This window comes from Marmota flaviventris, chromosome 3 (assembly GCF_047511675.1).
Source record: "Marmota flaviventris isolate mMarFla1 chromosome 3, mMarFla1.hap1, whole genome shotgun sequence".
Taxonomy (NCBI): Eukaryota; Metazoa; Chordata; class Mammalia; order Rodentia; family Sciuridae; genus Marmota; species Marmota flaviventris.
Window position 1 is genome coordinate 79,566,604 of NC_092500.1, and position 12,604 is coordinate 79,579,207.

Sequence of the window (12,604 nt, forward strand, 5' to 3'; positions counted from 1 at the left end):
AATCTTTTTCCAGCTGCTATTTTTATTATCATTCATTTACTTTAAAGATGTTTTCTGTTTTTGAATTGCAGAAATAGCCTCCCTTCTTGCTATGAGAAGAGGCCTCTTGGCATCCCTGTATCCTTTCTTTGTAGATCCATGAGGTGTGGCTAATTCTGTGGCTCCAGAAGGAGATTTTGCAAATGGCTGTATGAGGCCCACTGTTGACTAATATGTACACCTACCCCATGTGCTGGATGCTCAGAGATATGGTCACTCAAAGAATAGCCCCCATCTGGCTTGTGTTCTTTTATATAAAACAACACATAAATTAATAGTGCTTAATTTAGATTTATTCCAGAATTTTTAAATATATTTCAGGAAAAAGAAATGCTGGAGGCTTTTTCCCAGCCTCTTACCTGACCATGTTCTCATTCCCTTTCTTCTAGCTGGTGTATTTCATCCTTAGCTAGTTTAGTACTTAACACTTTTTTAGAATGGTTCTCTCTATATTTGCGTAAGGATGGAAATATTGAACGTTATTATTAACACAAAAATCCTAAGAATTAGCTATGAACTCTGGGGGTGGGGAAAGGATTCTTTAAATTTTAACAGTTAACATTTGTTTTTACCAACCTTCTACTCATTTTAATACGTATTCCAATTAACAATAGAAAATGCAAATATAATTCTTACACAGGGTTCATGCCCTGTGTCTCAGGTTGATTATTCTGAAACTGCTTTCATTTGCTATATTTATTTATTTATTTATTTGTTTCAGTATATCTCCATATACCTTGTTTTATGTATTTAACTTCTCTGATAACAATTCTCTCATTCTCAATTTTCCCTTTTTTTTTTGACCTCAAAAATATTTGAAGCAAAAAATATATATCAGTGCTGTGGGAACTAAATGCTTGCAGAATTCATTTGATTTTTAAATCTTTCTTAAAATAATTAGTGGGAAAAGGAAACATTATTTTATTAATCAGTGGGATTTTTAAAATATTTTTATCATATATACTAGATTCATTTTCTTCCAAAGGGGAAATATATCAAACCTACAAACTCTTACATTTAAAGAACTCAAAGGATTATACACATCTTCTTTTATCATATTAAATTCTCCCCAGCTGGGCGTGGTGGCACACACCTGTATTCCCAGTGGCTGAGGAGTCTGAGACAGGAGGATCACGAGTTCAAAGCCAGCCTCAGCAAAAGTGAAGCGCTGAGCAACTCAGTGAGATTCTGTCTCTAAATAAAACATAAAATAGAGCTGGGATGTGGCTCAATGGTTGAGTGCCCCTGAGTTCAATTCCTGGTACAAAAAAAAATTCTCCCCTTAATATAGTAAGGATTGCTGTCACATATGTGCCCATGGGAGGATGTGTGGATATGCTGGCTTGCAACCACTATCTTGCTCACTCTCCCTGCAGCAAACTACTAGTTTTACTATATAATGTAGTCTAGCTATTCTCTAAATATGGTCCCAAAACACTTGGGTCTTTTGGAAATTCTGCCCTGTGATTCTGATACAAACATGAGATATGTAGATGGGAGTTTTTCAGATAGCATAGAAAGAAGGCAACATAGTGTGCACATGTTCTACACTAGTTGTGTAGTTTTGTTTTTGGATTTTTTTTGTTTTTTTTTTTTTTTTTTTTTGGATGAAAATTTATTAACCAGAGTTCAAGAGCATTGTGTTGGGTTTCTGTGGTACTTCCAAATCACCATCGACTCTAAACTTAACAGTATAATCCCACTCTTTTATGATTGTAGAACAAGGCAAGGGAAGGCTTTAGCAAACTTCACAGAAAGAAGAGACCTTGTATTTGAAGCACACATCCTTTTCCCCGTGATTTTACAGCTTTTTTTTTTTTTAACCTTGGTGCACTTGTTTTATGCCCATTTAACAAGCTGAGATACAGGAACATTAGTTGATATGCCTGAGGTCTTACAATTAGTTGCAACATGATTCTAGAGCTCCTGATTTTACTGTTGTGACTTGATTAGAACAGCAAGTTGAGCTGGAGAGCACTGTCCAAAACAGTACAGGTAAATGAAGTCTTTTTGTTGTATGGAGGAGTGGAGGGAGCCAGTGATACGAGAACCACTGCACTCCTATAGAACCTAGACTTGTAATCCAAACACCTCAATTTTTTTGTTCTGTGATCCTCACTAATCACACTTTGGATAGTCACAATAAAAAGAGTAAACTAAATGAAACTCCGTATCACTTTGAATGAGTTTTAATCTGATGAGGTCTCTGTTACCCTCATTTTCACAGGCATTAACAGGTTGTGATGGGAGTACAAACGTCCTCTGCCTTTTAGTGCACTAAAGCTTTAATTGTTGTTGCACACATACTTACTGCCTTTTTGCAACTTGTTTGTTCCTGCATTTGTTTGTATAAGGTTAAGTAGAATAGAAAAAAATCTTATGTTAATGTTTTTTTAAAATACTCTTAATTTTTAGAAATACATGCAAGAGGCACGAAGTTTAGGAAAAAATCTGAGGCAGCCCAAATTGTCAGACCTTTCTCCTGCAGTGATTGCACAGACCAACTGGAAATTTGTAGAAGGCTTATTAAAAGAATGTAGAATGAAGGTATGTATTACTAATGCCACACAGTACTCATTCATATTCACACCATGTGTGGGGCTAAATGAGCTGAGTCAACCCTCATTCATGCCTATAGTTTCTTAAAACAAAACTTTTCCAGTAGCATAGCCCTCAGGTGTCCTTCTCTGAGGTCCTGAACCTCCATGGACTTTCCCATGGCTCACAGCATCAGTGACATGGGAGCCCGGCATAGTTTCTCATCTTTTTAGTTATTGTCTTCCTCTACTTCAATATAAATAGATGTTAAGCCATTCACAAGTTGTGTCAGAAATGTTGTCATCTTATGTAAAAGGCAGCACTTTTTTTGTTTGTGTGTGCACCTGTGTACCTCCTTGTCTGCACCCATACATTCATATGTACATCCATAAGGAGAAAAAAAATTCAGTCGTATTGTTGGTTAGTGTATTATACCCCAGTTTCCTCTTGGATGCCTGAGTTTATATGACTTAGCAGTACAAACTGACAAAACTCAGAATGTCATTTTAGCTAATAATTTTATTCAGTGTTATTTCTTGAGTACTTTCTCTGTATATTCAATAAATGCACTATTTTATTTTTTTTATTCATCATTCATTCTAATTTGTTATATATGACAGCAGAATGCATTTCAATTCATAGTACACACATAGAGCACAACTTTTCATGTCTCTGGTCATACATAAAGTAGAGTCACACCATTCGTGTCTTCATACATGTACTTGGGGTAATGATGTCCATCTCATTCCACCATCTTTCCTACCCCCCTGCCCCCTCCCTTCCCCTTCCTCCCTTAGCCCTATCTAAAGTTCCTCCATTCTTCCGATGCCTCCACCCCATACCCCACCATCCCCATTATGGATCAGCATCCTCATATCAGAGAAAACATTCAGCATTTGGTTTTGGGGGATTAGCTTACTTCACTTAGCATAATATTCTCCAACTCCATCCATTTACCTGCAAATGCCATGATTTTATTCTCTTTTAATGATGAGTAATGTTCCATTGTGTATATTTACCACAGTTTCTTTATCCATTCATCTACTGAAGGGCATCTAGGTTGGTTCCACTGTTTAGCTATTGTGAATTGAGCTGCTGTAAACATTGATGTGGCTGTGTCCTTGTAGTATGCTGATTTCAAATCCTTTGGGTATAAACCGAGGAGTGGGATAGCTGGGTCAAATGGTGGTTCCATTCCCAGTTTTTCAAGGAATCTCCATAATGCTTACCAGAGTGGCTGCACCAATTTGCAGTCCCGCCAGCAATGTATGAGTGTGCTTTTTCCCCACATCCTCACCAACACTTATTGTTGTTTATATTTTTAATAGCTGCCATTCTGACTGGAGTGAGATGAAATCTTAGAGTAGTTTTGATTTGCATTTCTCTAATTGCTAGAGATGTTAAACATTTTTTAATATATTTGTTGATTGATTGTATATCATCTTCTGAGAAGTGTCTATTCATTTCCTTGGCCCATTTATTGACTGGATTATTGTTATTTTTTGGTGTTAAGATTTTTGAGGGCTGGGGTTTGGCTCAGTGGTAGAGTACTCGCCTCGCATGCACAAGGTACTGGGTTCAGTCCTCAGCACCACATAAGTTTGCTGATTTTACTGAAGATATTGTGTCCACCCAAAACTAAGAAATAAGTATTTAAAAGATTTTTGAGTTCTTTATATATCCTAGAGATTAGTGCTCTATCTGATGTGCGTGTGGTAAAAATTTGCTCCCATTCTGTAGGCTTTCTGTTCACCTCACTGATTGTTTCTTTTGCTGAGAAGAAGCTTTTTAGTTTGAATCTGTCCCTAAATGCACTGTTTTCAACATCAGAATATAGTGGTGAATTGAAGACAAGGTCCCTGCCTAAAGGGACTAGATTCTTTCTCATTTTACAGTTTACAAAAGCAGCTAAATTTGGTGTATATTAATTTACCTAAAAGTGATTCCCATTTTCTTTCCATTTTCTTTGTGTATATATAATCAGAGAAGAGAGAAAAGAGAAGGGAAAATATATTTCTGGTTTATGCACAAATTAGGAAGTTCTGCAGAATCTTAGAACTGCCCATTTCTGTTGTGGTTTTTGCCTAAATGCAACTAAACTGAGTACAAATAGCTTTAGTATACCAAGTGCTAGAGTCAGTGGGAGGGCAAATTTTAGTGACAGGTTGTGATTCCAGTTTCAACAGTACATTTTTCTAGGTCTAGTGTAATTTCCCAGTGTCACAGAAGTGAATAATCTGAAAATTGTTGTATAAAAACACTTTTTCAATATGGGGATGCTTGATAAATATTAGGTTATTCTCTTTTTAGTGACCTTCCATTTCCAATTAGAAGTATAATAAAAAGCTGGGCATAGTAGCATGCACCTGTAATCCCTTGGGACTTGGGAGACTGATACAAAAGAATCCCAAGTCCAAGGCCAGACATGGCAATTTAGCAGGACCCTGTCTCAAAATAAAAAGAGCTTGGAATATAGCCCAGTGGTACAGGGCCTCTGGGTTAAATCCCCAGTAATAACAACAAAAACAAAAGACATATAATAAAAAAAAGCCAGTTCTCCTAACCCAGTAATCTCCTAACCCTAGTTTTTGGTTTTGCTGCCTGAGTAATTTATGCATATTCATGATGTTTTCAGACAAAACGCATGTTGGTAGAAAAGATGGGACATGAAGCAGTGGAGCTGGGCCATGGAGAAGCAAACATCACTGGCTTGGAAGAGAATACCTTGATTGCCAGCCTCTGTGACCTACTAGAGAGGATATGGAGCCATGGCCTACAGGTCAAACAGGTAACAGTCTCAGAAAGTACTGGTGTCATGGTCATTTAGGAGCCCTGTTAAGAAATATAACAGGGGGGGCTGGGGATGTGGCTCAAGCTGTAGCGCGCTCGCCTGGCATGCATGCGGCCCGGGTTCAATCCTCAGCACCACATACAAACAAAGATGTTGTGTCCGCCGAAAACTAAAAAATAAATATTAAAATTAAAAAAAAAAAAGAAAGAAATATAACAGGGAAAGCCTGGCATGGTGTCACATGTCTGTAATCCCAGCTACTCAAGAGGCTAAAGCAGGAGAATGACAAATTCAAGGCCAACCTCAGCAATTTAGTGAGACCCTGTCTCAAAATAATTGAAAAAAGGACTGAAGATGTAGTTCAGAGGTAGAGTATTTGTCTAGCATTCAGGAGGCCCTGGATTCAGTACCCAGTATCACCAAAAAAAAAAAAAAAGAAAGAAACTGGGTATAATGGCACATACCTGTAATCCCGGCACCTTGGGAGCCTCAGGCAGGAGGACTCAAGTTTGAAGCCAGCCTCAGAAGCTTAGTGAGTTCCTAAGCAATTTAGCAAGACCATATCTCAAAAAAGGCTGGGGATGTGTCTTAGTGGTAAAACACCCCTGGGTTCAATCCCCAGAACCCCCCCACCCCGCAAAAAAAAGTGACAAGGAGAAAAGGATCACAAAAAAAGGTGGGTTTCACCAGGAGTGGTGGTGCAAGATGCAAGCCTGTAATCCTCAGCAATTTGGGAGACTGAAGCAGGCAGATCATAAGTTCCAGGCCAGCCTTGGCAACTTAGCAAGACTGTCTCAAAATGAAAAAGAGGTTGGGGATATAGCTTCCTGGTAAAGTACTCCTGGGTTCAATCCTCAATACCACACAAAAAAGAAAGAAAGAAATGTGCCATGGGCATTTTAATTCCAGAAAAAAAAAAAAACAACCTGTGATCAGGCGATAGTTTGGTATCTTTCCTGGCAAACAAGAAAGGATAAAGTAGCACAATTATCCTGTGTAGATTTCATTTAATATCCAGGAAATGTCCTGCTTTTGTCCAGGAAAAAGGTGTAGCCAGAATTAACATTTCTTGACCTGGGTTTTTTTGTTTTGTTTTGTTTGTCTGTTTTGGTACTGGGAATTGAACCCAGAGGAGCTTAACCACTGTGCCAAGTTTCTAGCTCTTTTTATTTTTTATTTTGAGACAGGATCTTGGTAAGTTAACCAAGGCTGGCCTAGAACTTGTGATATACCTGCCTCAGTCTCCTGAGTTGCTGGGATTACAGAAGTGCACCACCATACCCAATTTCTGATTTTTTTTTTCTTCTTATGACTCCCTGCTTCTCTCATTCTAATTTTCTTCCCTCATTGCTACTCCATATTTCAAACATTTTCATATGGGTGTATATAAATACACTATGTACTCCTGGAGTTTTTTAATTCCATAGTTATTAATGTTTCTTAATTATATATAACTAAGTAACAGCTGAGTTGACATAAAAAAAAATCTTCAAACCCACCCTCTGGCCTTCTGCTTCCCTTCCCTTTTCCAGACTCTTACCAGACTTCTTAGCAAGGCAAAGTATAACCCTTAAAACACATAGAGTGAGCCTAGTATAGTGGCACACGTCTTAATCCTAGCAACTGAGGGCGTTGAAACGGGGATTGTGTGTTCAAAGCCAGCCTCAGCAAGGGAGAGGCACCAAGCAACTCGGTGAGACCCTGTCTCTAAACAAAATACAAAATAGGGCTAGGGATGTGGCTCAGAGGTTGAGTGCCCCTGAGTTCAATCCCCGGTACCCCAAAACAAACAAACAAATAACAACAACAACAAAAACCCACATGGAAAGAGATGCTCAGAATGTCACACAGGATTTAGCGTGTAGCCCAGTGCTACAGTGTTTACCTATAATGTACAATGCCCTGGGTTAAATCCTCAGCACTGAGGAAAAAAAAAATTATACAGTGAGCTTGGGTCACCAAACTTCATAATGGCCAATTTAAATGATCTTGATGAGAAATTATTTTTTCATAAAATACTTATTTAAAATGAAAATTTTTATTTCTACTTTCAGGGGAAGTCAGCTTTGTGGTCACATTTAATTCAATTTCAAGACAGAGAAGAAAAACAAGAGCACCTTGCAGAATCACCAGGTAAGAGGGCTTTGCTTTAGGTTGTTTGAATTGGCAGCATTGGACCATGAAAAGAATCAATAACAGATGGGCTTGTCTGTCTTTTTCTCTCTCAAGCTAAAACGTAGCCAGTTTTTCCAGTAGTAGGATAAAGCAGAAGCAGCATGATTATTTATTTTTTCAGGCCGGGAAAAGTTACTTGACTTTTCTGATTTGTGTGTGTGTATATGTATGTTACTGCATTAGATTCTACCACCAAGCTACAACCCCAGCCTTTTTTATTTTTTCTGTTGAGACAGGGTCTCACTAAATTCCTTAGGGTCTTGCTAAATTGCTGAACTGGCCTCAAGCTTGGGATCTTCCTGCAGCAGCTCCAGAGTAGCTGAGATTATTGGCATACACCACTGTACCAGGCGACCTTTCTGATCTTCTGCCTCACCATGTACAAGATAGGGGAAATAATGCCAAGGCAGACATGTTGATCAAAAATGAAAATCCCCAGTGAATTGTAAAAGACCATATAAGTATTCCTTACTCCCACCAACATTACACTATGGTGTATATTGATATTTTTTTTGTCTTAAAGTTTTGTGACTATTACTAATCTTTTGAGAACCTGTAATCCCAGTGAATCAAGATGCTGAGGCAGGAGGAGTACAAGTTCAAGGCCATCCTCAGCAACTTAGGCCCTCAGGAACTCAGATCCAGTCTCAAAATTTAAAAATAAATAAATAAAAAGGATTGGGGATGTAGCTCAGTGGTAAAGTGTATCTGGGTTCAATCCCCAGTACCAAAAAAATAAAATAAAATCATCATCATCATTCAGGGAAAGAGTGTATCTCAATCTTCAGGAACTGGAGTTTTGTTTTGTTTTGGTTTTTTTTTTTTTTTTACTTTGTTAATTTACTTTTTGAGATGGGGTCTCTCTATGTTGACCAGGCTTTTTTCAAACTCCTGAGCTCAACCAGTCTTCCAGACTTCAGGTGTAGGCATCACACCTGGGTTGGGAGTCAGATTATTCAGTTTATACAAAATATCACATGTTAAAGTGTCATAACGTTCTATCTTCCTGCTATTTATTTTTTTACAAAGAAAATGCAGAGGTGCTGGGCCCAGGGTCTTACCCATGCTAGGCAACCACTTTACCACTGAGTAATACTCCCAGACTAGAACTTGCTTTTCTTTATGTAAAATAACCATTTATTTCACAAAAAGTATAAATAACAGTGGGAAGCTAATAGAAATAAAATGTCTTATTGGAGCAGTCATTTAGGAAACTTTTCTAAAATTATAGAGTATTTCAAACATTCAGGAATATAAAAATGTAAAAACTTTTATAAACTCATTTGCTAACCACCAGCTTAAAACAAAAAATACATGGGCTGGGGTTGAGCACTCACCTAGCACACACAAGGTGCTAGGTTCAACAGACACACTAGGTGCTAGGTTCAATCCTCAGTGCCACATATAAATAAATAAATAAAGGTGTTGTGTTCAACTACAACTAAAAAAATAAAATAAAATAAAAAATACAGGGGCTGGGGCTGGGGCTCAGTGGCAGAGCACTCGCCTAGCATGTGCGAGGTGCTGGGTTCGATCCTCAGCCCCACATAAAAATAAATATTAAAAAATAAATAAATAAATAAATAAAAGATATAAAAATAATTGTAACAATCTTTATAAAAAATACAAACATTACAAATATGATTGAAACACCCTTGTATCCACCCCCTCCTCCTTTTTCCTTTCTGCCCTTAGAGGGCAACACTACCCTAAATGTGTTTATTATTGGAAACCTAGTTTTTAAATATATTTAATCAGATAGCTAGGAGTATAAGTTGGCTTTTTCCTTTGTAAATTTTTTTATTTGTTCTAATTAGCTATACAGGACAGTAGAATGCATTTAGGCACTTTGTTATTTTATACATAAATGTGGTATAATTTCTTATTTTTCTGATTGTACATGTGGAATCACATTGGTCATGATGTCATATATGTACATAAGGTAATAATGTCTGTTTCATTCTACTGTCCTTCCTATCCCCATGTGTCCTCCCCTCCCTTCACATCCCTCTACCTAAAGTAACTCTATTCTTCCATAACACCCCACCCCCACTTATTGTGAATTAACACCCACATATCAGAGAAAACATTAGCGTTTGGTTTTTTGGGATTGGCTTACTTTGCTTAATATGATACTCTCCAACTTGATACTATCATGCCCTGAAGCTCCTCTGAAAAGAAATGTCAAATTCCTGATGTCCCAGGTTATAATTATGTTTATAAAGATTCAGATTAAGTTTAAAAGCATTCTCTAATGTTCATCTCCTCTTCCCCTTTGTCTGTAAAGAAAAAGTAAAAATGTGTTGGCATGTGCCCTGAGTTGTCTCTAACAGAAAGTACAGCAGTTCAGACCATAAGACCATAATCAAGACAGCTTACCCTAATTTCTTTTTTTTTTTTAAACAGTTGCAGCAATTTTTTTTTTTTTTACAGAGAGAGAGAGAATTTTAATATTCATTTATTTTTTAGTTTTCGGCGGACACAACATCTTTGTTTGTATGTGGTGCTGAGGATTGAACCCGGGCCACACGCATGCCAGGCGAGCGCACTACCACTTGAGCCACATCCCCAGCCCCAGCTTACCCTAATTTCACTTGCTTTTAGCCAAAAGGCTGAGAAATGGTTTTACCCCAATATTTAAAAAATAAATCCCTAGGAAGAAATAACCATTTGTAGGGTGAGATGTTAGAAAGTCAACATTAGTTAAGGTGGGGAGCATTCAGCTCTTGTGCCAAAATGAGGCATGTAAGAATGTCTAGCAGTTAGAATTAACAACTGTTAGGCAACACCAGCAGCTTTCCTGGCTTTGGCTGATCAAATGTTGGGTGGTTCAGGTGGAGATCAGAGTATCGATTATCTCAATGCCTTCAGTTAGTAGTAGAACAAGCAAAACTAAAGACAAGGCTAAGGAATATAAAATGTGCCAAAGCCTCATGTAGTCATTGTTTGTGCTCTGATGTCAAATGTTGATGAAGGGCTGGTAATGTAAGAATGAACACAAGTTAAATATTTTGCTGATCCTAAGTAAAATAAATACAAGCCATGTAGCTTTTGAAATCAAAGTTTATCATTTGTTTAGAGGATGGATTTCATGACTATTGCTCTAACACTTCTAGTGATTTAGTCCAGGAAATTCGAATTTAAAAATATGAGAGTAGCCAAAAGATTACACACCTGTAATCTCAGCTACCTGGGAGGCCAAAGCAGGATGATCCCAAGTACAAGGCCAACTGGTCAGGTTAGCAAGATCCTCTCTGTCTCAAAATTTAAAAAGAAATAGAGGGCAGGGTATGTAAATCATGATAGAGCACTCCTGAGTTCAATACCCAGTACCACCAGAGAAAAGAGAATATGAAATACATGTGAAAATATCAGTTTAAAAAATATTTTATTCTAGGACTGGGGATATAGCTCAGTGGTAGTGTTTGCTTAGCATGTGCGAGGTCTTGGATTCAACTCCCAGTAGCACCAAAAAGTAAAAATTTTTAAGAAATAATATAGTGCTCTAGATACACAAAAATAGTTTTTTTGTTTTTGTAAGTCTGGATGTATCTCAATGGTAGAACACACTAGTCAGCATTTGTGAGGCCCTGAATACCATCCCCAGCACCACACACACATGCACAAAAATTAATTTTCACCAGGCACAGTGGCACACATCTGTAATCCCAGCAACTAAGGATGCTAAGGCAGGAGGATCACAAGTTCAAGGCCGTCCTTGGCAATTTTGTAAAACTGTGTCCCTTGTCTTGAAATAAAAAATAAAAAGGGGGATGTAGCTCAGAGTCCTTAAAGATTCGCAGGGGGTTTGAACACTGCTTTTACTGGCATTGAGCCCAGATGAGACTACATGATAGATTATTAGCATCATTCTTCAGAAGCAGCAACTAATAGTAGTTACAGACATTTGGAGGATTGCAGAAGAACAGAAAGGGTCTATTTTAGCAAAAGGATCATAGTGAGTAGTCTATGTTAACTTTGACTTAGCAATCATGCTCCTAGCAGTCTAAGTCCTGTTTCAGACAGTCTCACAATGCAATTGGTCCTAGAACAAGGACTGTTCTTAATATATCATCCAGAAGTTTCTGCCTTTAAAAATGGTGACACATGCCTGTAATTCTCACTATTATTTGGAAAGCTGAACCAGGAGGATCAAAAGTTCAAGGCCAACCTCTGCAACCTAGTAAGCCCCTGTCTCAAAATAAAAAATAAAATATTGGGATGTAGTTCAGTAGTAGAATACCCCTGAATCCAATTCTTAATAGTAAGTAAGTAAATAAATGTTGGCTGGTTTATAATATGCGTTGTTCTTAAACCTTGCACCCTTAAAGTTCAATGAAACTGTACATAAATTTTTAAATCCTGTGTCAGGAGTTGAGGTAGATTAGCATACAAAGGAGTAGAAATGCTGTATTTAAATTCATTTTCTGGATTTTTTTTTTTTTTTTTGCTCATCCAGGAATATTGTATCACTCTTTAATCATCTTCATCAAAAGTTTTCTTTTTTTTCTTTGCAGTTCTGGGAATTGAATACAGAGGTGTTCTACCATTGAGCTACATCCTCAGCCGCCCCCCACCCTTTTTTTGTTTGTTTTTGTTTTGTTTTGTTTTGGGAGGTAGTGTCTCACTAAATTGCCGAGACTGGCCTAAAACTTGTGATCCTATTGCCTCAGCTTCCCAGCCTCCCATGTCTCTGGGAAAAAAGGCATGCACCAATGCACCCAGCAAAAATTTTCTATTAATTACTTACCTGCTTATAGACTGTGGATGGTTCTGTAAAACAATATACATAATCTCTACACTTTAAAAACTTGTGTATGCAGTAGCACTGACTCAGGCAGGTACGCAAAGGGAATTCCTGTGAATTAATTCAAGTATTAAATCCATGAATCCAAGAAGAAGGTGACCTGTAATCCCAATGGCTATTGAAGTAGAGGCAAGAGGATCATGAGTTCAAAGCCAACCTCAGCAAAAGCAAGGTGCTAAGCAACTCAGTGAGATGCTGTCTCTAAGTAAAATACAAAATAGGGCTGAGGATGTGGCTCAGTGGTTAAGTGTCCC

At 37.8% G+C, this 12,604-nt stretch overlaps 1 protein-coding gene across 3 annotated transcripts in view; it reads left to right on the plus strand.

Annotated features, from left to right (window-relative positions):
* Window positions 1-12,604, plus strand: part of Dennd5b (DENN domain containing 5B) — a 182,820-nt gene that overhangs the window by 127,461 nt on the left and 42,755 nt on the right. For all 3 annotated transcript variants that reach the window (XM_027934152.2, XM_071610002.1, XM_027934153.2), the window contains 3 exons: window positions 2,455-2,586; window positions 5,213-5,365; window positions 7,423-7,501. In XM_027934152.2, the coding sequence (XP_027789953.1) occupies window positions 2,455-2,586; window positions 5,213-5,365; window positions 7,423-7,501 (364 nt within the window). The remainder of the gene's footprint in view (window positions 1-2,454; window positions 2,587-5,212; window positions 5,366-7,422; window positions 7,502-12,604) is intronic.